The 26,436-nt window shown below is 39.9% G+C and overlaps 1 protein-coding gene across 2 annotated transcripts in view; it reads right to left on the bottom strand.

Annotated features, from left to right (window-relative positions):
- Positions 1 to 317: 317 nt before the first annotated feature.
- The window catches only part of LOC126473546 (splicing factor 3B subunit 3), a 57,595-nt gene continuing 31,476 nt past the window's right edge, over positions 318 to 26,436 (bottom strand). For both annotated transcript variants that reach the window (XM_050100673.1, XM_050100672.1), the window contains exons 7-20: positions 20,159 to 20,337; positions 19,766 to 19,921; positions 12,097 to 12,248; positions 10,675 to 10,830; positions 8,457 to 8,612; positions 7,972 to 8,238; positions 7,584 to 7,778; positions 7,141 to 7,481; positions 6,747 to 6,866; positions 3,100 to 3,265; positions 2,728 to 2,940; positions 960 to 1,109; positions 649 to 846; positions 318 to 561 (exon numbers count right to left, since the gene is read on the bottom strand). In XM_050100673.1, the coding sequence (XP_049956630.1) occupies positions 421 to 561; positions 649 to 846; positions 960 to 1,109; positions 2,728 to 2,940; positions 3,100 to 3,265; positions 6,747 to 6,866; positions 7,141 to 7,481; positions 7,584 to 7,778; positions 7,972 to 8,238; positions 8,457 to 8,612; positions 10,675 to 10,830; positions 12,097 to 12,248; positions 19,766 to 19,921; positions 20,159 to 20,337 (2,590 nt within the window). In that variant the 3' untranslated portion in view covers positions 318 to 420. The remainder of the gene's footprint in view (positions 562 to 648; positions 847 to 959; positions 1,110 to 2,727; positions 2,941 to 3,099; positions 3,266 to 6,746; positions 6,867 to 7,140; positions 7,482 to 7,583; positions 7,779 to 7,971; positions 8,239 to 8,456; positions 8,613 to 10,674; positions 10,831 to 12,096; positions 12,249 to 19,765; positions 19,922 to 20,158; positions 20,338 to 26,436) is intronic.

The following is a 26,436-nucleotide window of genomic DNA, read 5'->3' as shown; positions in this document are numbered from 1 at the left end:
CTGGCAGAAAAATGCTGCTGATTCTTAATAGACACCACGATTAACTGACCGTGTAATTACTGCCACAAAGGAGGAGGCCATTTTAGAAAAAGAAGTTTCTAAGCACTGACACTTTTTGTTCCGGCACAGTGTGACGACCTTTTAAATTTGCATTTACTTACAAACAAAACAAAATGTTGATGTAAATTCTGCCAAATATAGGTATTAAATTTTCAGGTCCCTAGTCATGAGGCATGCCTCTACAAGCAACACAGGGAAGCCTGTGTGCCACTGAACAACATTAGGCATATATTAAAACACGAAAAATTGATTAGCAATCACATTTACTAAACTTTATTTACAAAATATAGCATTATAAAGAAATAAAAGTCATAAATAAAATAATTTGTACTCAATGGTAGTAATATAATGGAAATGTGCTTAAAACGCATAACGTGTGCGAATATCCTCAAGTTTCTTTGAAACTTCACTCGGTGTCCGGTCGAGATCTTCTGCAATACTTTTCTGTTTTGCTATGTCTATGGAATTGAACTGCTCACACAGGTCCCCATCCAACACATTCTGGAAAAAAAATTGCAGAAGGTTAGATGAATGTTAAGCTTACTTCTTTTTGACAAACATGATATGTAGCATTTGAAGTTGTCATACCTTTACTGGGTAATAGTATGATCTGAAGGACAAATGATCCCTTCCACACAGAGGTGGGTTTTCTGACCTCATATGCATTTCAAGATGCTGAAAGAAGTCTTGGTCTTCATGGGAAGTGAATGGTACAAGAACACCTACTGTTCCTGATAGTGTAGTATACACCAAGGATTCACTTCCACCTGGGATCAATGTTGCTTTCTAAAGAAAGAAATCAAGAACAAAGAATGATTAAGATCACCAGCTGAAAATATTTATATTTTAATTTCCCAAAGAAAGCATATATCCTAGCAAATAACCAATTTACTCCTCACCTGAAGGGACATGCAGATCTCTCCCACATGAAAGTTAGCAACCACTCCAGCCTTTTGAGAAGCCCCATTTAGCAAGCCCCTGTCCCAAAGTGCTTTGTTTCCTGTTGGATCTTCGTCTACATCATCCGAGATATTACCAGATAGTCTTATCTAAAAAAGAATATGTATACAATAATGAAGAAACAACACGAACTTTTCACACAAAAGACTAAGTACTACAACCACATACATCAAACAGAATACTACACTCCTAAGGATTAACTAGCCATGCTATACTGGCGTAAGACTTTTGTGAACTTTCAAGTGTATTCTGGTGGTGCAACAAGTTAACTGCAAGAGTGCTAGTGTTCTGCTGGAAAATATGTGAAGGTTTAATGAAAAATAATCTAGCATCCTAAGCCTTCCTACAGCAGGCCCATTAAAAGAGATGACTGAAGCTATATCTTAGGTACTATAGTAGTAAACAGTTTCTTAGCAATGTGAGTACACTTTTCTTTCTTTTGTATCAAAATAATACACCATGTATATTAAATGCACTTTTAATACAGATGAACTAAATTTTCTATAAAGACAGAACTACAGGAATGGAAAGTAACTGGAAACTGACCTCAGCTACTTTATGAAAAATTTACAACACTGAAATAGAATATTTATTAAGTTCTATATAGATTTAAAGCATAGGTTCCCTACCCCAAAATAAGACAAAATATCCAACAAACATGGGCTCTAAAATGCCTAATTTTATTAAGAGCTACAAGCACTTTTTCAATGGAAGCCACACATTTCATAATAGCTAAGATTAGCAAGTGTCCATAGCTTCAAGTGCACATTCTAGAGCACATGTTCACTAGAGATTTTTCTTGTTTTGATGTAAAGAGCATGTCCTCAAAGTCTTTAAAGGGAATTCTGTCACAACCTGTATATCGTTCAAGTCACTCAGTGTCTGGTAACAGCGTATAAAATTTAATAATTTACTGTACCATGTCAAAACTGTGGCAAGTCACAGCCATGATTAAAGCATTACTCCCAAAGAAATGAAGAAAACTACTTCCATTTTACACTTCAGTAACATCACAAAGCTTAGCTTAACAACTAGAATTTACAATAATATTCACAAGAGGAATCTTAAGGGTGCTTAATCATCTGACAGATTAATACTTTTTTATCCAGTCTCTTGTAATTTTGTCTAAAGCACCACCAGTGTCCACACTATGAACTAATCTGCTGACAGATCATCTTTAAACACATGCAATTTTAAGTCCCCACCACATTTTTTGTCTGTCTGTAAGGGCTTATCTCAATATGGCAGGGATTTCAATACAGTCACCACTAACAGACTAACACACAAGGAAGATTTGTGTCTATAATTTATTATCACTATGTCAGGCAAGTCGCCTGACTAGATATTTATTGCTACCCATGCGAACTCAATTCCTTATTACTTTGAAGAGTTACTGCATTAGTCACCCGAGCCTGAAAAAGCTGAAGGTTCAGTAAGGCTTTTGCACCATTGTATCAGGTTTAATTTATGGCATCATGTCACCGTTAGTGGAGCGACTGCCCTTTCCGACGATCCGTTTCCATAAAATGATTTTACTGTGACAAACTGAATTTTCTGAAGTAACACACACACACACACACACACACACACACACACACACACACACACACACCACACACACAAATCACTGCAGCATGCTGAAATCATTTGTATAATATAAAACACAAGACTGGTATGTTAAAAGTAGGTTGAATGTACTGATCTTACCACAGCAATATTGCCAAATTTGTCCGCAGTGGCTACAGTATCATAGTCCAAAATAGTTGCTGTAGTTATCCACCGTGGGTGGGTGTCATCAGCAAAAATTATTAACTGGTTTTCACGTCTTTTGTAACGCACCATGAATACGCTCTCTTGGACATCAGATACAAATATCCTCTGACCCATGGCCTGAATGTTAACTATTAAGTTAGGTATATGCTGTGGAAGAAGAATGAATTAGATATGTAATGTTAACGAGGAAAAATCAATCTGATAACGACAGATCAGAAAGTTGAATATATCACAGTGTATCAAAAGTCTAACATGTGCGAAGCATCATTTCATTAAAAGGGATTATAGTTAATCAAATGTTCAAACCTTGTTCTCACACTTCCGAAGTAGTTTTTTTTTGCCCATGTCATACAGACGCAGCATGCGCCCAACCCCAACAAGTACACGTCCTTGGAATGGAGTGATAGCTGTAGGTACTTCATCAACAGGGGTCTTGTGTACCAACTCCATGTTTGTACAGTCCGCATTTAATCTAAAAAGGGCATAATTGCAAAAGAGCAAATATAATCCATCTTACATAAATATTCAAGTGCATTCACATCTAACAGGAAAAACAATAAAGACAATGACCATCTGTACATATTTAACTCTAGGGAGTGTGCATTATCATTATATGAACCTCTGAATGTCCACTTTGATCAGCAAAGGTAAATCAGTCAAGTATTAGTTTTTAGCTATATAAGTATCTGACAGCACTAATACTCCAACTTTACAGTGTGATAGCTGTCAATTGGCAGGTACTGCAGTGCACAGCTCCCACCACCAATAAACCAATGGGAGCTCGGCAATGTTGGCACACAGTATGTTGCCACTTGTGCTACACTGTCCTGTCTAAAGCATTGTGCCAGTCCACCCTCAGCGACCCATTGCGTGAGATTTTGGTAACTTAGCTTCACTTGCCTATCGATATGGATGAAAGCAGTTGAAAGAGGGGCAGACAGTCTGCACACTCCGAGGAAACTTTCGAAAGTGTCAGACAGGGTGTGATCATATGCAGTCAGTTGCATGGGCCCCTACTTCCTTTGGATAGAGTGGTGGTGTTCACTGTAGCTGCTCTACAATTCAACAAACAATCAGGGATAAGAAACTGCAAGGAGAAATTCACAAAAGAAGAATCAGGACTGTCATAAATTGGAGTAAAAGAAGCGCCTTGAGTAGAGGCTCCCAAAACACCTCTTCAGGAAGATGCAATTTGTCATCATCTACACACATTATTGAAGGAAGGAGTGCAAGTCCTGTTTCAGGGTACTAAAGCATCCTTGTTATGAGTCATGAGAAAGTCAGGATTCTCCTGTTAATTCATTTCTGTCTGCTAGTTATTAATGGAATACAAGATACTGACGCCTGGTGCTGCCACTTTCTTAGGGAGTTAGGAGGAACAAATTTTGACAATATCATTTGGCTTGATGAAACATGGGTGAATGCAGCTCACAGGCTGGAGGGTATTGGGTGAATGCAGCTCACAGGCTGGAGAGATGATACCATCAGCAGTATGGTAGCTTTGACTGGAAAAGGAAAAGAATAATTGTAGCACATGCCGGAAGTTCAATGCTTTTATTCCTAATTGTCTGCTGTTATTCAGTTCAAACAAGTCCTTTGTCTACCATGAAGAAATGAACCACAATAACTGCTTCAAAAATTAACAAAACACACTATAATTTTTATGGATAATGTGCCACATCACTCTGTTAGACAAGATAGGCACCTATGAAGGCCATGATAAAAAGGACATTATTTACTGTCCAGGGAAGTGTAAAATACAGAACCCGACAGTGGCAGAGTTATTAGAACTTTTGTCACAACACAAGCAAAAGTATCTAGTTTACATTGTGGACAAAATAGTGAAAAAATGCCAGCTCACAAAATGCTCAAATTACGTCCCTATTATTGCCACTTCAATGCAATAGAACTGTTTAAGGCTCAAGTTAAACATAATTCTGCTACAGAAAATGTTAAGCTGACCAAAATGGAACACCTTTGGAAAGAACAGTTGAAAAAGAGCCCCAGATGACCGGCAAAAGATAGTGGATCACATCAAAGGAGTGATACAGGAAATGAGGAATAATTAAGGTGTGTCACAACAGTGCACCGAAGATTTGATATGTGTCACTACAAACAGCGACACTGGTACTTCCACTGACTCTGAATTAAGCAATTTTTGCTGTTGTCTGATCTGCGAGCTATGTGTAGTACACTTTAAAGAACATCTTACTCCCATTAAATCTTGGGTTTGTGAATTTATTTCGTTTCATTTCTCTTTCCCAATGTACAACTAAGGAATACTGTTCATCCATATCATTATCATCATATGGTAAGTTAGACTGAATTTTAAATATACTTCATTTCATGTAGGCACGAAGATGTGAGTAATAGTTTTCAAGATGTGACAATAATATGAAGATGGATTGCTACTCACTGTGTAGTGGAAGTAATGAATTGCAGACAAGTACAACAAAAAGGCTTCTGAAGTAAGTTTCTGGCCATAAAGCCTTCTGAATTACAACACACACACACACACACACACACACACACACACACACACACACACACACACACCCTTACACCTACCTTTAGAGAGTGGTCATCTGGGCGAGAGTTTCATTTACATGTGTGTGTTTTTATCTAATTCAGTAGATTTTTGGATAAAAACATACTTATTTAGTGATATTTTTGATGTGCCTGTCTGCAACTTCATTTCCACTATACAGTGAGTAGTGATCTATCCATTTAATAATATCATCCCATCCTGGATACTTCACTGTTTAGTTTTACATTTCTGTCAAAGATTATTGCTGGGGATCAATGTTAGTGCTACCAGCATGACCCTCACACAGTCAAAGTGCTGAACAGCAGAGTCCTGGATCACCAGCCTCGAAAAAGTACAACAACAGCCCTTGAGAACAAAGAATGTTTATCGCATTCTGTGACAGTAAAGAATTAGTTCACCAAGACTATGTTCCTCCAGATCAAACAGTGAACATCTGAGAGAAGCAAATCAATGTTGCCACCCTGATTTGTAGCACTCTCAGGGCTGGTTCTTGCTTAAAGACTCCATAACACTGCTTTATCGGGGTTACTGAGTACTTGGCCAGACAAGCTGTTATTGTCTCCCACGTGTGCTGTACCTGCCAAACCTCTCACCTAGTGATTTTTTCTTGTTTCCACGAATGAAAAGGTGACAAAGGAAAGCTTCAAGGCATTGCACATATCCCAATGGGCTGTGATAAAAGAGCTTACAAGCACTGCAGTTTAAAATTTCCCTATTCACTTATGTCAGAAACCTTAGCAACTGTGTATAGACAGCCAAGGGGATTACTACAATAGGAGATAGGATCATTACTTGGAAAGTTCAATTTTATATTTTTTCTAAAAGACCTGCATTGGAACATTTCTGACAAAGGTAGTGATACTACACAGACATTCTGTGGTACTATTATTATAAACATAATTGTAGCTGAAAAATTAAATATGGAAGTTACAACACAATCTAATCATAAGCACTATGAAAGTTTCAGAAACACAAGTTATCAAGCATGAAGAAATAAAATGACCTCCTCACAACTATCTTGAAAAGCTGAGCAACAAGTGCCATCACATGCAAGCTCCCATCTGCCACCCACTGATTAACACTGCAGTATCTTTTTCACATTTACTATATAGCACGACATGATATAATGTGTCTAGTCCTATATTCTTAATTCTGATAGAAACTGTAGGAATATTTTATTTAGGATGTAATTTTGTGCATTTTTACTGCATCTTTAGAACAGGCCCCTACAGCCATGGTCACTTGAGTGCACATAGATATTACAAATCTGGATCTTATGGAAAAATAAATAGAATGACTTCAGTGCTGTAATTATAATCAATGGCTTCAGAGTCCCGGACACAGCTTAATCATCATAGTCACTCATCTTAAAAAATTCTATATATGTATTTCCAATTTTACTTACTTGTAAGTATACAGAAAACCTCCAGCAACTTGTCTTGGATTCAGCTGGTAATCTTTGGCAACACCAACAACTACAAACTGCTGGTTATCTGGTTGATTAGCAAACTTCACCAGGGTTATGCTAGTAAAAACACACACAGCTTGTGTTAATATTTAACAAAATCAAAATTTTTAAATATTTGCATCAAAACATGTCAGTACTGCAGGACTATCATCAACAATAACAGACTGTTGTATTTTATCATCATAAATTATCCTAAAAGATGGACTCCTTCATATCTGAGCTCAAGCCCCCCCCCCACCCCACCCCCAACACACACACGGTATCCACAACTAAATTCAAACACACCAAACTATAAACAAAACATACAAATGTTTCTGAACTTCTGACATACCACATGGCAGCTTCATTTTGATCAAGCTTTATGAGCTGTTCTGTTTTTCCCTCCACTGGATCAAGAAGCCTTATAACAGATGCCCACATTCCAGGGCCTGCCTTAGGTGCACTGAATATATTTTCAGGTAAATCTTCATTCAAGAACGCTTCTGCCATTTCGCGAGCAAGTTCTTGCTCTTCTTCTCCAGCTGCTTCCTTCATCTCTTCTGCCATCTGAATACGTCGCTGTTTTTTAGTTTCCTCAGTATAAGCATTATGCTCCGTTTCCGTAATAATCAGATGAGCTGACTCTTGATGAATTACAAATTTACGAGGTGTGTAGTCTACTGGAAACGAAACCTGCAAGGGAAGTAAATTTTTAACTGTTGTGAACCAATACTGTAGTTTAACATTTGAACTGAGCTTAAAGTTTTGGCATCCAAATGCAGATTAGGGTGTTACCTGGTTAAACACAGCTCCCAGTTTTTCAAGGGCCAGAATTCTCAGTGTATTGGTTGAAATTGCAACAATACCCTCTGGGCATTGCTCAGAAGAAAAACCAGATGCATATTCAAGAGACTCATATGAAAGTGGTGTCAAGTGGAACCTGTTCTGGTAATAGTAACTAAGCCAAGACCTACTGGACATAGCTAACACCTGAAACGAAGAAAAATCACCAATTATACAATTATACATTCGAACACACATTTAAAAAATCACTTTATGCAAAGAGTTTTTGTAAGGATATTTCACAAAGTGTGTAACAGCACAGTTCAATAACTTGAGGAGGATAAGGCATGATTCATTCTAATGACACATACTTGACAACCATTCACTGAAAACCACTTACAGCTTCACTATCCTGCATTCTGATGCGAAATAATTTCACTGGCCTCGATCCAAGGTATCGAGTACGTGTGTCCGAGAGATCACCAGTCACTGGGTCCAAAACTGTTCTTAATAACACCCCATTCTGCAAGCCTATGTTGAGATACAAGTGGCTTGCAGCACCTGGACCAGATTCTCCTTCCTGACCCTCTCCAGCTCCCATTTCAACAATACACAAGGATTCTGCTGCTGCAGGTAGTGCTTGCATGCTCAAAGGTGACAGGCAGTCCTGAAAATATATACATTCTTATGACAGAAAAATTTCTGCGGAGAATAAAGGTCAATCTTAAACAGTTACAATCAGTATAACTTTTTGCAGCAGCAGCAGTCAGATGAAACACGGACAAAATCATCACAATAACAACAACTATCCACAATAACTCCTAAATGTGCATTAGAAGCTATCTTAGACTAGTCTAAGTGCTTAAAATTCAAATTATAACTTACTGATGGGTCCAGAGAAATTATCCTGACAGTGTTATCAGCAAGACCAACAGCTAAAAATCGTGATCTTTGTTCACCTGGGGGAACATTTGCAAGTGCCATACAAACTGCTTCAGATGGCATTTCTTTCCTTTCAGTGAATTCGTTCAACTGTCCCGTCTAGAACAGCAGATAAAACCACAACATAAACAATGTTAAATGCAAAAAGAACACACTTCAAGTAAAAAAGTAGCTGAACTACTTTTTTTATTTTGGTTATCATACACTTATAGACAAACTTAACCCTTCTACAGTCATTTGCGAAAGTTCATTTTTTATAAAGAAACCTTCACATGATGTTTGCCTTATTACTTCACTGCAATCACTAGTCATGACATGCTTTAAAAAGCTTTCTTGGCAGCTTTCTAACAGTTACAAAACATTTCTCCCAGGAGCCATTTTTCTACTGCACAATTTTTCAGCAAGTTGATGGTAGTTGTCGACAGCAGATAAGAGCACAACACTGAATATGGAAATACTGTACACATGCTGTCCCCCTCCCCCTTCTTTGGACTGCATCATTACAATAGCTCTCAGCTTAAGAAATAAATAAGCTACTGGAGCACACTCCAGTAGCCTTACATTAATAGTAAAATTTACACTGCCATCATGTTTGTGCAAAACTACAGCAAACAAATTAGTGAACTGAACCTGTACACACTTGAGTTCACTCCAACTGAAACTGATTTCATATGGAGGCGACAAGTGGGTATTTATTTCTGCACAATCTTGTGACCATCAACAACCATGATGCTGATGGTGTTGCTGTGTGCAATAGACTGCCTACAATCAAGTCTCTTTACACTTTCTCATACACTTGCAATGATTACCTAGTCAATTACAGGGAGAACTGAAGGTGTAAACTGGTGAAATTTCGTAAGTGGAATGCTGATAGCAATATACTTAATCACTACACATCACATCATTACAAAAGCATAAGCAAGTATTGTAGAGTGCTGAACTACATTTTTCTGACATCCACCTTTACTCTGCAAGACTCTCTCACTCTTTAAATACTGTTACTTTTTTCTGCAACTAACAGGGCTGCAGTTAATATTTGCTGAAATGCAATTTAAATGCAGGGTGCACATAAAGTCTGGGAACACTTGATTGTACAAGAACTTAACATTGTACAGATGTCAAACATATTGCATTTCAAAGAGAAACTCAAAGTTTTTTTGTACAAGCATTCGATATGCGAACCATGAGTGACAACAGACATCAATACGGTAATCAAATTCCTGCCATACCTGTCCCAGCATGGCATCATCGATTGTGGCAGTCACTTCCCGTATTCTTTCCTGGAGCTCTGCTACATCACGTGGTCGAGGTGGTACATACATCAGATCTTTAATATGTCCCCACAGAAAACAGTCACACTGAGTGAGATATGGTGACCGGGGAGGCCATTTCATGAAACAGCTGTCCCCTTCCATAGCACGGCCAATCCATCAAAGCATCAGCTCTGTGTTCAGGTACCCACAAACTTCACGATGAAAATGGGCTGAAGTCCCATCCTGCTGAAAGATGGACAGTTTGATTGCATTTGAGGCCACCAGTTATTGCTGCAACATGTCCAAGTCTTTGGACTCCTTATGAATGTCCCTCATACGCACTCCACGTTCACTTCACTAACATCGGGACATTGCTTCTCTTTGCCGGGCACAAGCAACCCGTCCCTAACGGATTTGTTGTGCCAGTGGTAAATGGACTTCCTTGTTGGTGGCTTCTTACCGTACTTTGTTCTAAACATCCGTTGAACAGCTGCAGCACACTATTTGTTGAACTCCAACACACAAAGCTTGCGCCGCACCTGAACTCACCATGTTTGCAACTAGCACTATCGGCAACTTGCTAAACTATGCTGTGGCTGTATACATGGAAAAAAACTTGCAGGGTTTCTCTTGAAAATGACATATGTATGATATCTGTACAATGTTTGGTTCTTGTGCAATAAATAATTGGAAGCGTTCCCGGACTTCATGTAAACCCAGTATCTGTAAGCCCTAAAGGCACTATTCACTATTCCCGGGCAAGCAATGTAATTTTTCACAAAATCTATCATTTTCTCTAGTAGCTATAGGTGAGCTTCCTCTTCCCAAACTCTGCAGCACAAGAAACACATCAATACAATCTAAAATAAAATTACTCTAACAAAATTAGTTATTATGAAAGTACTCACGGGATCCATCTCGAAATATATAAGTTCACCTCCTGTCAGTGCAATTACAACCTGCCGCTGATTGACAGCACATTTTACAATTGTCTTCTTTCCTGGAGCTGACCATTCATTGACACGTTTATCTGCTCTGATATGTCTGATTCCATTTGGGTAAACCTGGAACATATACAACCTCTATTGGATTCATCTAGATAACATCAAACAACAAATACTGTAGCACCAAAAAGAAGAAAGCATTAATTGGAACACAAATGCCTTTAAGTTCTGATAGAGCAAGAAGGCTATTTTCATTTATGCATCTTCCTATTGTGCTTAATCCCAAAATTTAGGGAAGAGTTACTACTGCAATGTCTTTGCACCAACATTGTATGAATCAGCACAAAACAGTACGTTCTGGGAAAACGTTAAAAGATCACAATAACTTGGTCTCTGAAGACACCCAAGATATACAATTACCTTTTTTGTTAATTGAACACAGTGACTGGCTACAACTTCAAGTAGCATATTCAGTTTGATATTTCCACATTTTACAGTGTATTGGCACCACTGATTGATGGATAAAAAGGTCAACTGTGAAGTACCAATAACGGAAAGCAGACAAATCAAAGGTATACAAATTTTTGTCAATGTAAGGATAAGGTGGATTTCCACTTTATACGAAGATGACAAGTTGCAGAAATGCACAATTAGGACACTTACACATCAGCCATCAGCCAAAGCCTTTGTCAGAAAAAGAAAGAAAAACACCATTCACTCTCACCTCATGCACAGAAGACTGCCAACTCCGGCATCTCTGACTAGAATTGTTCAGAGCTGCAGGAGGTTGCCTATCATGTGTGTAAGGTGTGCTTGCTTCTATGAGTGGATTGTGTGTGTGTGTGTGTGTGTGTGTGTGTGTGTGTGTGTTTTTTTTTTTTTTTTTTGTTTTTCTGTACCTTTTGCTGACGAAGGCTGTGGCTGAAAGCTTTGAGTAAGTGTCTAAACTGTGCCTGTCTGAAACTTAATGTGTCATCTCTATGGTAAATAGCAATCTATATTTCCCTTATATTAATAACTTTTACGAGATATTGTCATGTTCTAGAACACAGTGTTAAGCAGCATTTTATTCACAGAACTACTGTCTCACTTAACTCTAAAGTATTCTTTCAGTAAGGATGTAGAAAAAGTGACTATTCCTGCCATGAAAGTGCTATTTCAACACATTCCAAATCTGTTGCTTCATACATTTTGCATAGATGTAGTCTGGGCACACACATTTTCCTGCTCATCACAACTCCACAGTTGGTAAGCACTGCCAGCTTCAGTCCGGTTACAGTATGATACAAGTGAAGATAAATTAAGAGGAAGAAAAAGAAGTGGAATGAATAACATGGCCATAAATATTAAGTGAACAGATAAAAGGATAAACCACTGATTGCACACCTGCACTAGAGCATCCTCACCCAATGCTGAGCAGGAAAGTGTTGGCGTAGTGCCCAGGAATCCAGAATCTGTCACTTCTTCTACAGTTTCTCCAATGGAAAGAACCAAAGTTGCATTTACGAATGCCACAATGATATATGCATCATATTCCTCTGAAAAACACGTTAAAAGTTCATCATCAGGCAATTTCAGAAGACAGCATACAGAAAGATTCCAACTGCACAAATAAACCACTGTGTTATACACATATTACTGAACTGTTGGACCACTTTTTCTAAAGCATTAGCACCCTTTATAAACTTACTTCTGATATTTGATTCATCCAGGCCCGCAGAAACTACCCCAACTTATTGTGTGTTTAAAATTAGTTGCGACTTTTGACATCTGGCTAACCGGAGGGGATGTGCCGCCACTCCCAGGTAACATCAATGGCAAGGCGACTTTCCCTACAGTGCCAAAAGTTCAATCGGTAAAGTATCACTGTTACCATGCCATGAATAAATAGTAAAACGCCGTGTTGCACGTTAAGATTCACCAACGTTCATTAGCTCTAGTAAAGTGATATTTTCTGGCATATAAGTGCTGTACAGTCGCCAAATATTGTGAACAGGCGGTTTGTGTTAGCATTACATTAATAAAATCAGTGCAGCATGCCTGAAGATGAGATTAAGAATAAAACTGTTCATCCAAGAACACTTTCGCAGTTAAGACCTGCTGCAAAATACTACTCCAAATTTGAAAACAGTAATGGACAATGCACCATACCTCTGTTGTGATGGCTAAAGCTCCAACAATGTAGTGGAGGAAAGCGGATATTTTGCTCTGGGTACAAATAAATATTTCAGTGGATGAAGTTCAATCTAGCACGTATAAGGTGTGAGTTAATGAAACTTTTAGTGCTGTGCAAGCCAAAAACTCCATTGTACAAGGTCAATAAACTGGCTAATGTTATAGGACATAGTTTTATCTGGCCTTTTCTGTATCACATTTAAATCAAACGGAGAATGTATGGGCCTAGGTGAAAAGTAAGCAAGATTATGCTCAGTGAGGTTGAAATGTTGACAAAAATAGCCATTGCAAATGTCACACCACAGGATTGGTCTCGAGCTGTCATCCATACCAAAATGGTAGTTGATGAGATATGGATTCCTGAAGTACTATTACGAGTTTTGAGTAATACGTAACTACTCCTATTGCCATGTTAAAATTGCTTCATTTGCCAAAACACAGCAGAGTTTACAAATATGAATCCCACTAACATCTAGTGCAGCTGGAACTGCGACAGAATCCTGAAACAGGGTTAAACTAGCAAGTCAGGCCAATAGTTTATGAAAAAGCCCACCCTCAGAATAAAAACAGACTTCTGTACTTACATTGTTTCTCAAGATTACTGTCTGGTTCAAATATCCTTCCAGGCTTATAGAATAATTCGAAGCAATCCCTATTTTCACTGCAAACTTCAGGAATTTCTTGCAGTAGTGTACCCAATATCAAAATATTGGAATAACTATGGCCATTTACAAAAGATAGGCAGTTCATCATGAAGCTGAAGAATTAAGCTATAAGATGTACAAGAATCAAGACTTCTGGCCCATTGTTCGTGCAGCCAAGTGAGCCGTATAGATTCCGTGCAGAGCATTACTTGTTTTGTCATCACCTCAGCACATGTTGGCAACTATGCTTCCCTCTATTCACCCCACACTGAACTGTCAAAAGTCAAAACTAATTTTAAACACACTGTCAGTTTTTTGTTTGAGGAGAATATCCATCAGAGAAAAATCTGCAGCTTTTGATAAGACTCCAGTCTGATGGAACCTAATCCGGCAAATAAGGCACATATGGCAACAAGATATATCTTAGTTTAAGTATTTTTGCCACATGAAGACACTTGTGTGGACATGCATTGTCTTGAGATTACTTTCTTCCTCGCCAAAACTGGCATTTTCCGATGTATCTTTTTTGTAGTTGGTCCAGAGGGTTAGCGTAGTATTGTCTTAATTCTTTGACCAGTAGAAAAGACTGACACAATGATCTTGCCATCCCACTACATTGCCTTTGCTTTGTTTGGTGGTGATGAAACAATATTCAACACGTTTCCACTGTTGTGACTTCTCTTTCTCAGAGGTACAGTAATGCAAACAAATTTCACCTGAAAACATGCCAGATTGTTTGGACATTTCCATTTTCATGCATTTCTGATCCTGCATTAAAGAGTCATGAAACCCACCTAGAATTTTTTCATAACCAATACCACTGTTAAAAAGTGATACGTCCATTTAGATGACATCCCTAAAACTTCAGCAATTTCTCACCCCTTTAGTAGGTGATCCCCATGACCATCTTATGCACTTCTGCAATAATTTTTGGGGTATGGGGCACATCTTGACCAACCACTAATGCAAATCATCTAACCTGTTGCAACCAAAATTAAACCTGTCTGTACATTTGGTGACAGTTTAACATGGAAAAGCAGAGTCAAACAGCGCATTCTAAAAATCTGCATGACTCACTTGGCTTCATATCTCTAAGTAGTACTTAACTGCTGCTCGAATCTCAATTTTTTTACATTCTAGCAAATCACTATATGTGAACAACAGATATCATCACAGATCTCTACACAGAACACTGGCAGACCACTTATATACTCTATTACACTATTATGTGTGAGGATCTCATTGCACTATTGCCAACATCTGGTGGTGAATATTAATTAGGAAATTAATGTTTGGTACAGAGAACAGTACAGTAGAGCGTTAATGCAACTGGCAGAAATATTCTTGAACTTTCATCTGCTTGTGTGATGGAGTGAATAATAGATGGTCATGTAAAAAATTTCATAACTGCAATGTAGGGCTATCCTATGATCAAACTAAATTAGGCTATACTGTGATCAATCTGAATTCAATGACCGGGAAAAGGCTTTATGGTGTGTGGCGAGCTATCTTCCTCACAACAAGGTTTTTCTTTGTATAATTTTAAGTCTTGTACAGTGCTGTAAGTAGTTAAAATACCCTGAAATTATGCTCATTACATTGGAAGTAAGCGGAGTTCAAGTATCCCACTAAAAGGAACACCTCAGAGTGCCCTTACCTAAATAGTGCTTTAGTGTTTCTGTATAATGCAGTTATTCATTGAACAACACTGACTTAACAACTTTTAATGATCACTAATTTATATGAAAGACTGTAGTGTAGGCACTAACATTTCAACATGGCAGTCAGAAGTGCGAACAAATGTATTTGTATCACCATGGGGAGAGGAGTATTGTGCCTGGGAACAGGCTCTGCCTCCCTCTCACAGGGCTGGCTGTAGGACAGCAGATCTGCCTTTATGTCCTGGAAGTCTTACTTTAACTGCAAGCTGTATCAGGATTAGTACCTTCACTCATTTCAAAGGACAAAAACAATGAGTAACACAAAACTAAGCAGAGTACACACAGCATTTTTTTTTTTAATGGCTCAACTTTTATTTTAAAGAACAGTTCAGGACATATGTACCTGAAACTGCCACATTAAAATGTCCACACAATAATTAAGTCTCAGTTTCTACTAAGAAAGCCATCTTTAACATATCAGAATACTGAAAATGAATGCCCTTAGAAAACTGTACCTGCTCAAAAGCAAGTGCTGTCCTAGATTCTTTGCCTACTGCAGCAAATTCGTTCTCCTCTTAATCCAAATCTTCACAGAATTATGGAACAAATACATGCCAGGCAGAAACTATTTTTAACAATATTTATGACAGTTTCATTTAACTCCTGAATGCTATTTGTCTTTCAGATTTGTTCTCCAGCGTACTTTTAAATTATTGGAATCCAAAAGTTCCACAAAATCCCAAACTTTAATCTCAAACTACAGGCACAGTAAATCAGTATCAACCATGTTGTACAGGATCACATGCTGAATATGCACAATTCTCAAAAACACATTGCTTACATCAAGAAAAAATGGGGACACAAAATACTACTTACAAGAATTAATACAATGCATATCTTGCCCTGCATAAGCAAACACTACAAAATTTGTTGTTCTGCTTCAGTACAAGAGTGATTTGTGTAGTTACCACGGCATGTTTTAGAAAATCAGACAGCTAACTTTTTCAATATTATGTACATTCTTCACCTGGCTACCTTTACTAATCTTTTATTGGGATTTCTTCTCATTCCGGTATATATGGAACACAGGAAAAATGATCCTTCAAATGCCTCTGTGTGAGGAGTAACTATTCTAATAGTACCTTTAGGATCCCTTGGTGAGCAACACTTAGGGGGTTTTAGTATATTCCTAGAGTAGTTATCTAAAGCCAGTTCTTGAAACTTTTAACAGACTTCCTTGGGATAGTTTAGGGCATCTTCAGGAGTCTTCCAGTTCAGTATCTTGTCACACCCATGGATAAAACAAACCTGGGACCATTCATGCTGCCCTTCCCTGTATACATTCAACATCCCCTGTTAATCCTACCTGGCACAGGCCCCACACACTTGAGCAATATCCTAGAATCAGTCACATGAGTGATTTGTAAGCAATCTCCTTTGTAGACTGATTGCACTTCCCCAGTATTCTACCAATAAACTGCCAAAGTCTACCAATTGCTTTAACCACTACTGAACCTATGTGATCATTCCATTTCATATCCCTACAAAATGTTACACCATGGCATTTGTAGGAGTTAGCCGATTCCAACAGTGACAGTCATAGTATATTACATTTTTCGTTTTGTGCAGTGCAAAATTTTAAATTTCTGAACATTTAGAGCAGGTTGCTATGTCTGCACCATGTTGAAATCTTATCAAGATCTTACTGAATATTTACACAGTTTCTTCCCGATAGTTCATTGCAGATAACTCATCTGCAAAAAGCCTGATATTACGATTAATGCTGTCTGCAAGGTCATCAATATAAAATATGAACAGCAGGGGTCCCAACGCACTTCCCCGGGCACACCCAAAGTTAATTCTACATCTGACGACTCTCCATTCAAGATAACATGCTGCATCCTCCCTACCAAAACATCCTCGATCCAGTGAAAAACTGGACTTGATACCCCATATGGCAGTGCTTTTAACAATATGCATAGGTGTAGTTCTGAGTCAAATGATTTTGGGAATCAAGAAATAATACAGCAGTACCTGGTTGTCTTGATCCAAAGTTTTCAGCACATCATGTGAGAAAAGTGACAGCTGGGTTTCATATGACTGATGTTTTCAAAACCTATGCCAGTTTGCAATAAGGTCATTCTGTTCAAGATACCTCATTATGTTTGAGCTCAGCATATGTGGTCACATATTACTTGCAATAATTAACATAATGCATAGAATAGATCAATTCAATGTCACAGTCTTTTGCTCTAACCTGTTGCAGGAACAGCCAATGTACAGAGTAACTATTCAGTACCCTACCACACACACCTGAATTTTACCCACTGCCTTTACACAAATGGGAAGTTGGATTAAGTACGTTCTATTTAATTTTGGCATGAAGACTCACCACAATGCATTATACTCTTCTGCACATGTCTCCCCATTGGGACTGAATTTGTAACAACATCCAGCATGAATGATGCAGTGACAGGACCGAAGTCTTAATTACACAAATGATGAAAAATTCTGCTAGAATTAGCAGCAAAATATTCCTATGGAATTAACCTGCAGGACAAGGCAAAACTAAAGGTCCAGAACTAGTCCCATCCAGTCCAGCAAATTTTACTTCCGAAGAAGGCTATTTCATAACACACTGCACTGCAGAAGTTTCATTCTGGAACCATGAGCACTCCTAAAAGCAACTTTTCAAGTTTTACACGTTTTTCAGGTGGTGGTGTACAGCCTGTTAAAACAGTTAAAAATCATGGCTGCACACATGTATTTAATTATTACACAACCAGTTTAGGTCATAAAAAGACTATTTTCTGGTGTATTATGCCATAGTAATCTAGCGTCAACAACCCACAATACTCCGTATTGTCATGTGCTTCCCCAAAGATTTATTATGTGCTGTAAGTGCTTCTGATTTATGGTTGTTGAGATTTTGGTTTGCAGCATGCTTGATAGTGGTTGTGGGTTGCTGTGCATATGGTTACGACGTCACAATATTCATGAAGATGGTCCATTTAGGGCAAACTAGTTATGTCAAATATGGCTTTGTCCAACAATGACTTTAATAATTTAAAGTTTTGACTGGCACAAGCAAATCAATGTCCAAGCTAAAATGGGTGTAAAAGAATAAACGTTTAGCAGCCACAAGCATAAATCAGTGCCTTGTTTTATTATCAGTGCTTGTCAGCAACACGGACCAAAGCATTATCATCACAATGCTTGTGAATGCCAATTCTCACTCGAAAAAACTTTTGAAAACTGTTCTATTTAGACTGGTTAATATTATTCAAAATATTTATCTGGATATGAATGTTTGTTACAGAATGAAACTTTTGCCTTAATGGGTATATGCTCATTGTCTAGATTGCCCACTCTCGTGGACCCAGTTTAAGAATTGAATAATACAATTATTTTACCCTATTAGTTCTCACCTTATTCAGAAGCTTGCCATATTCTTCAGTTCTACCCAGTGAGGCCGCCTGAAAGAAAAATCAACTGGTGTTTGATAGATTTTATCAATTTCACCAGTCTGTCTATTATTAAGCTCAGAATTCCAAAATACATAATTTAACATATTCATTAACTTAATATATATTTTTGAAATAATAATGGTGAGAACCAATACGTAAGTAAAGCAACATACATTGGCCAATTATGTGGTAAAGAATCTGAACTACTAACTAAAAATTAATCACCAACTTCTTTTCATTGTCAAAATAGATACCTCAGAAACTAATGTGCGTGCCTGCTACTACCAAAAACCGAAGTACAAGCAGAACTCACATTTTCTCTTCTCACTCCTGAATAAAACTGAGGACTTTGATGAAATAGAGAAAAAAATGACCTTTTGTCTTAGACCGAACTAAAATTGGCTCGAAAAATTGCTGTCAGACCAAATTACACCTCTTATTAATTACTGATCTTTATTTCCCAATACTTCACTGCTTGTTGCTTAAACAATTTTATTCACTTCTTATCTTTCAATAACTTTTGAGCTGAAGTATCAATACTCTGGGCAATATTTATCCCTCTTCATTAATTTAAATAACAGGTTTCAACATTCCTCCGATGTCGTATTCCTCTCTAATTCTGCCTCTACGTATAATCAGGAATAGTTGGGTGATTATTCAGCTTAACCAGTCTTTATTTTAAAAAATTAGGAGATAATCTCTTTAGCAAAACACAGATACAGAAGCATGACAGTGGGAAAAAGTTTGAGGCAATTTCCTTAAAATGAAGGGTACAGTGAAGAACCATAGGTACAAGCCTGACCAGAATGGCGAAGAGCTGCGTATCATTAACAGAATGGCAGGAAGTGGAGAAAGATGGATTTGTAAACATTCTCTGGTTGAAAAGGCTGAAAATTTTCAAACTTATGAAGGTCTTAAAAAACAGGGCATGAGTGAGACTTGGTTTAAGTAGTAACCATCTTAGCATTAACTTGCACATTTCATGTCCAAACTGACAGACTAGAATATGAGGTTTAAATACTATTTCCAACAACCAACACATTCTAATGATGGGATTACAAAGCCTTACAACCTTGTGATATTAATGCTTTACAAGATAAATGCTCACCATCAACTCTTCGCTTCACTGTCCAAACAGCATTGGGGTTGCCTGGAAGTTCTGAAACTGCCATCTCTGACACTTCCAGTCCATGTCTAAGGACCCTAACAGTAGAGCGAGGTCCTCTGCCACAAAGCATGTACAACTGTGGTGTATCTTCATTTGCTGTTGAGACAAAAATAGCACTGAAACTACAAACATTCACATTAACGTTACTTATAAATGAAATTACTTTCCCTCAGCTCTCATAATCTCTGCACACAGGGCAACCCTGCATTCCTACGCAACCCTTACAGGTTTCACAGAATCGCAGTCCCCCTTGCAACGGTTGGTTTCATCATAAGGAACTATAAACTTATGTAAAGCAAATACTTATTACAGTGTAAAACAAAAGAAACTCACCCAAATCTGCTACCTGACAAGCCATTATAGGGGACAAAGAATCAAGTTCATCAACCAGCACCAAGTTCCTCAAATGTCTTGGTGCAAAGAAAAATGTGTCTCCTTCTTCCAATGGCATTGCAGAGCTAAATTCTGGCTCATCATCGTCATCACCTAAGTGTGCAATCTGGTACAAATAACTGTAAGAAAATTTAAACAATTTTCAGACCAAAAAAATAAGACTGTACATATTTTGAATAGTTTAGTCACAAATTGCAAAAAGTTAAAATTCCATCCCTTCAAAATATCACGTGATGGTGAAATATAATGTACTTTTAAAAATGAATGTTGACTTCCTAATTTGTGTGTGCATAGGTCTCAATTAAAAATATGGAAACATCAGAAGTGCAACACATTACCACACTTAATATGCGGCTGGAATGCTGCGGGCAATCAAAAACAGCTTTTAGTCATCCAAGTTTTCAACGTAATCTTTTACCATTCTTCCTGCAAAATGGTGCCAATTTCATGTAGTGATCACAATACTCTCTTCAAAGTGGACCATAAAGCTACAATACTGAGATCTGGTGACCTGTGGCCATGGAAGATGCCACAACTCATCCTTGTGCTAACAAACTCATCATGGATGATGTGAGCTTTGCGAACAGGGGCCCTGTTATCTTTGAACACATCACCATTGGGGAACAAACACTGTAGCATGGGATAGACCTGACCAGCCAAAATTATTACACAATCATAGGCAGTAATGCAACCTTGAAGAGTACTGATGGAATGCCACAATATGGCTGCCCAAACCACCACCAACCCCATCCACATTTCACTCTTTGGATGAAACCAGAAGTTCTGAACAGTGTGCAAGAATACTCATTCAACCAAACAATTTTCTTCCACTTCACCATAGACCAGGTTTTATTGCCTCACCACTACATTTTTCTGTTACAGGGATTTGCATCAGTGATGAGTGGTTTTGGAATTCCAACTCATCCTGAGATTCCCTGCTTATAGAGCTCAGTGTTGTTTGGCGTTGACAGGGTTAGAGAGTGCAACATTCAGTTCTGCAGTGAGTCAAGTAGTAGTTTTCATTTTGTCACTATTGGTCTGCATTGTGGCTAGGTGGATGAGGATTTTCCACTTTCCCTGTATTCAGTATAAATCTTCTGATCCAGTGCCTCTTGAAACCACATTGGTGTATGCATGTCTAGAGTTTTCCAATTTTTGTCCAATCTCTGTACATTTGTACTATTTTTGACCATCACCTCTAATGCCTACACTTCATATCTCACCATATCTATCAACTGGTGGGTCCCACAAATCAGAGTAGCCTCCTCCTTTCTAACTCTCCTCAAATCTCATTTCCAAAGAAGGAACTAACAGTTCCCAAAGTTCATTCTACTTTTATGTATAGACAGTAATCAGAATTACAACCCACCTCCCCCCAAAGCCAAGTTCTGGCCAACAATTTCATCATCTTGTAACTTAAAGACATTTCGAGTAAGCATGAAAACTTTCTGGAGTGGATGGAACCTGTGGAGTTCCATGGAGCAGATCTTAATGGAGAGCAAATAACAAGCTTTCAGATAAATTTTAAAGTTAGATTTCACTTAAAAATAAACCATGTTTAAAGACACAAAACTATCAGAGATAAATCAATGAGCTAGTATCAGTCCTAATTATAAAGGGACAGCAAAAATGAACAAAGTACAAAAATTTAATATACAAATGTGGGACGCAACTGCGCAGTAAGGAACAAATGGAGAAGCTATTAAGTGAAGAACATATTAAGGGTGCATCCCCACTTCCAGTTAAGGGAAAACACACTATAGGAGCAAGTCCAAGTATACAGTGTGATATGGTATACAGATAGTATACGTGGACGAGGAGAAAAAACCCTGGATTTTGCCCAGATTTCCTGGTTAGAAATACACTTTCTCCCAGATGAAAATACACTTTCTGTGTTAAGTAATAGTATACTTTATCCTGGAACTGTAAAACTTCCTTTCAGTGGTTATGGTTTTATACACCGGCATAGAATTTCCCAGCACTTTAAAAAACGAAACTCTAGGGGGCAGGGGGGGGGGGGGGGGGACATGTTTTGGAAAGATAGTCTGATGTGCAGCAACATGTACACTGCATATTTTCGTATTATAAAAGTATAAATTAGAATTCCACTGAAGACCACATGTTACTTTCCGAAGGATTGACATCAAGATTGCGATGCACTTTTGTAAGCCAGTCTTAACTCTCACACAGTTCATCTTGCATAAAAAGAAATTTATTTTGAAAGTAAGGCATTACAAACAACCATTTGGAATACTTTCCCACAACCTGTTAGGTAACAGGCGTCGCCATGCTTGCGCAGCTACGATGACACAGGAAGCCCGTACGTTTGTACGTGTAAAACATAAAAGATCTTACATTATGTTGTAAAAGAAAGAAGACATTGGATGATACTCCCAAGAGCATGGGAATTTTGAACCATACTGAAATGCATTATTCGGCCTGAAGTGCACATTCGTATGACCAGATGCAGATGGAATTTTTCTAGGATTACCAGTACTGCGTTATCTCATATTTGGTTCTTTGTTATGGCATAATGCCATACGTGCTATAAGATTTTTTTTTTTTTTGGTGGATTTAGGGGGCACAACTACAATGGTCATTAGCGCCCAGACTAAGTTAGGAATGCACCGCGAGGCACAAGGATAAAACAGCAACTAAAAGGGACAATACTATAAAAGACAGACAGGCATAGGATTAAAAAAACCAGCATAGTCAAATGTCCTTGGACGGGTTTGTCAAGTTGATAAAACGAAGAACGCGAGCAGCTGCTCCTGGGTCATCCGCTAAAATGGCATCCAGAGTACATGGCAGGCCAAGATCAAGATGCAGTGCATTAAAATCCGGACAGGACATTAAAATGTGGCGGACCATCAGCAATTGCCCACATGGGCAGAAAGGCGCCGGCGCAGCCGTCAGCAGATGGCGATGGCTGAACCGGCAGTGTCCAATTAGTAACCAGGCCAAAACGACCTCCTCCCACCAAGAACGGCGTGAGGAGGATGTCCAAGCCGCGGGAAGAGGTTTCAAGCCCGAAGCTTGTTGGCCATAAGTGCAGCCCAATCGGCATGCCACAGCGATAAAATGCGCCGACAAATGACCCTGCTACAATCTGATGAAGGGACACAACAAGAAGCTGCCCGAGGCTGCAGGACCGCAGCCTTGGCCGCGGCATCTGCAGCTTCGTTCCCAGGTATACAGACATGGCCAGGAACCCACATAAAGCTAACCGGAGAGCCGCCATCCACCAGCTGCTGAAGAGAGCGTTGGATCCGGTGCACGAAAGGGTGAACCGAATATGGATCACAGACTCGGAGCAGATGACATAAGCAGAAAGTCGGTGGCGGCAGATGTAAAGAACAGCTTGGTAGAGGGCAAAGAGCTCAGCTGTGAAGACCGAACAATGGATATGGAGCCGGTATTTGAAACTTTGTGCCCCGACAATAAAAGAACACCCGACCGCGTCATTGGTTTTAGAGCCATCTGTATAAATGTAGGTCATATTAATGAACTTCGAACGAAGCTCGACAAAACGAGAGTGGAATACTGAAGCGGGGCTAACCTCCTTTGGGAGTGAGCTGAGGTCAAGGTGTACACGAACCTGAGCCTGGAGCCAAGGTGGCGTGTGGCTCTCGCCCACTCGAAAGGTTGCAGGGAGTGAAAAATTAAGGTGTTGAAGGAGGCGACGAAAGCGAACTCCAGGGGGGTAGCAGGGCAGAGACATACAACCCGTACTGACGGTCGAGAGAGTCGTCAAAAAAGGAACGATAAGACGGGTGGTCGGGCATTGCCAGTAGCCGACAGGCATACCGACAAAGCAGTATATCGCGCCGGTAGTGAGTGGTAATTCACCAGCGTCAGGATGAAGACTCTCGACAGGACTAGTATAAAACGCTCCGATCGCAAGTCGTAAACACCGATGTTGTATGGAGTTGAGGCGGCGTAAGATGGATGGCCGTGCAGAGGAGTATACGAAGCTCCCACAATCCAGCTTGGAGCGGATGATCGACCGATATAGGCGAAGTAGGACGGTTCGATCCACTCCCCACTGAGAACACGGAGGACATTTAGAGAACGGGTACAACGGGCAGCCAAATATGACATGTGGAGACCGGCCAAGTTTCCTGTCAAATGTAAGACCTAAAAATTTTGTTGTCTCCACGAATGGCGACACTCCAGGAGTAAAGACAGTCAAGAGAACGCTGAAGACAGCGCTCCAGGAAACACGTACGCTGCGCACTGGAATAGATGGTAAAATCGTCCACGAAAAGGGAGCCTGATACATCACCTGGGAGGCAATCCATTATTGGATTGATCGCTATGGCGAAGAGAGCGACGCTCAAAACTGAGCCCTGTGGCACCCCATTCTCCTGGCGAAAGGTGTCTGGCAGGACAGAACCCACACATACCCTGAACTGTCGATCCATTAAAAAGGAACGAATAAAAAGAGGGAGGCGACCGCGAAGGCCCCATGTATGCATGGTGCGGAGAATGCCCGCCCTCCAACAGGTGTCGTAAGCCTTCTCCAAATCAAAGAACACAGCCGCGGTCGGGTGCTTCCACAAGAAGTTATTGATGAAGAAGGTCGACAAAGTAACCAGATGGTCAACAGCAGAGCGGCGCCTACGAAATCCACATTGTACATTGGTAAGTAGGCGCCGAGACTCGAGCAGCCAAACCAAACGGGAGTTAACCATTCACTCCATCACTTTACAGACACAGCTGGTAAGCGAGATGGGTCGATAACTGGAAGGCAAGTGCTTGTCCTTCCCCGGCTTAGGGATCGGGACAACAATAGACTCGCGCCAGCATGCGGGAAGATGTCCCTCAATCCAGATGCGATTGTAAGTACGAAGAAGGAAACCTTTACCCGCAGGAGAAAGGTTCTTCAGCATCTGAATATGAATAGAATCAGGCCCTGGAGCGGAGGACTGATCGGCCAAGTGCGTTTTCGAGCTACCTCATGGTGAATGGGGCATTATAACTTTCACGATTCGAGGAGCGGAAGTTAGGTGGCCTAGCCTCCTCTGCCTGTTTGCGGGGGAGGAAGGCAGGGTGGTAATGAGCGGAGCTCGAAACCTCTGCGAAAAAGCGGCCGAAGGCATTGGAGACAGCCTCAGGGGCCACAAGGACGTCATTCGCGACCGTCAAGCCAGAAACTGGTGAGTGGACCTTAGTGCCAGATAGCTGGCGCAGGCTACCCCAGACAACAGAAGAAGGAGTAAAACTGTTGAAGGTGCTTGTGAAAGCAGCCCAGCTGGCTTTCTTGCTTTCTTTAATAATACGACGACACTGTGCACGTAATCGTTTATAATTGATACAATTCGCCACTGTAGGGTGGCGTTTAAAGGTGCGTAAAGCACGTCGACGAGCACGTAAAGCGTCTCTACATGCTGCGGTCCACCAGGGGACCGGTACGCGACGTGGAGAATAAGTAGGGCGAGGGATGGAATATTCAGCAGCAGTGAGAATGACTTCCGTGAGGTGTGTGACCTGACTATCGCAGCTTGTGAAAGTTTGATCCTGAAAGGTCGCCCTGGAAGAAAAGAGCCCCCAGTCTGCTTTGGAGATGGTCCAACTAGATGAGCACGGAGAGGGGGTATGCTGCAGGAGATGGATAACACACGGGAAGTGGTCACTCGAATATGTATCAGAAAGTGCATACCACTCAAACCGGCGTGCAAGTTGGGGAGTACATATAGAGAGGTCTAAATAGGAATAGGTGTGAGATGTGTCCAAAAGAAAAGTAGGGTCGCCAGTATTGAGGCAGACAAGATTGAGCTGGTTGAAAAGGTCTGCTAACAGGGAGCCCCTCGGGCAGGATGCTGGAGAGCCCCAAAGGGGATGGTGTGCATTGAAGTCTCCAGTTGACAAAAATGGCGCAGGTAGCTGAGCAATAAGTTGCATCATGTCTGCCCTGGTAACGGCAGACGACAATGGAGTGTAAACGGTACAAATGGAAAATGTAAAAGTGCGGAGAGTAATTCGGATGGCAACTGCCTGCAGGCCGGTGTGCAACGTGATGGGATCGTAGTAAATATCATCCCGGACCAGCAATATAACCCCTCCATGAGCCGGGATACCTACCACAGGGGGTAGGTCAAAACGCACAGAGGTGTAGTGTGCCAAGGCAATTTGATCGCATGGGCATAGCTTCGTTTCCTGGAGGGCTACGACGAGCGGACGGTGCAAGCGGAGCAGCAACTTCAAGTCCTCTCGGT

This window comes from Schistocerca serialis, chromosome 4 (genome assembly GCF_023864345.2).
Source record: "Schistocerca serialis cubense isolate TAMUIC-IGC-003099 chromosome 4, iqSchSeri2.2, whole genome shotgun sequence".
NCBI lineage: Eukaryota > Metazoa > Arthropoda > Insecta > Orthoptera > Acrididae > Schistocerca > Schistocerca serialis.
Note: the sequence above shows the minus strand (reverse complement) of the source record. Positions and strands in the feature narration are given on the sequence as shown.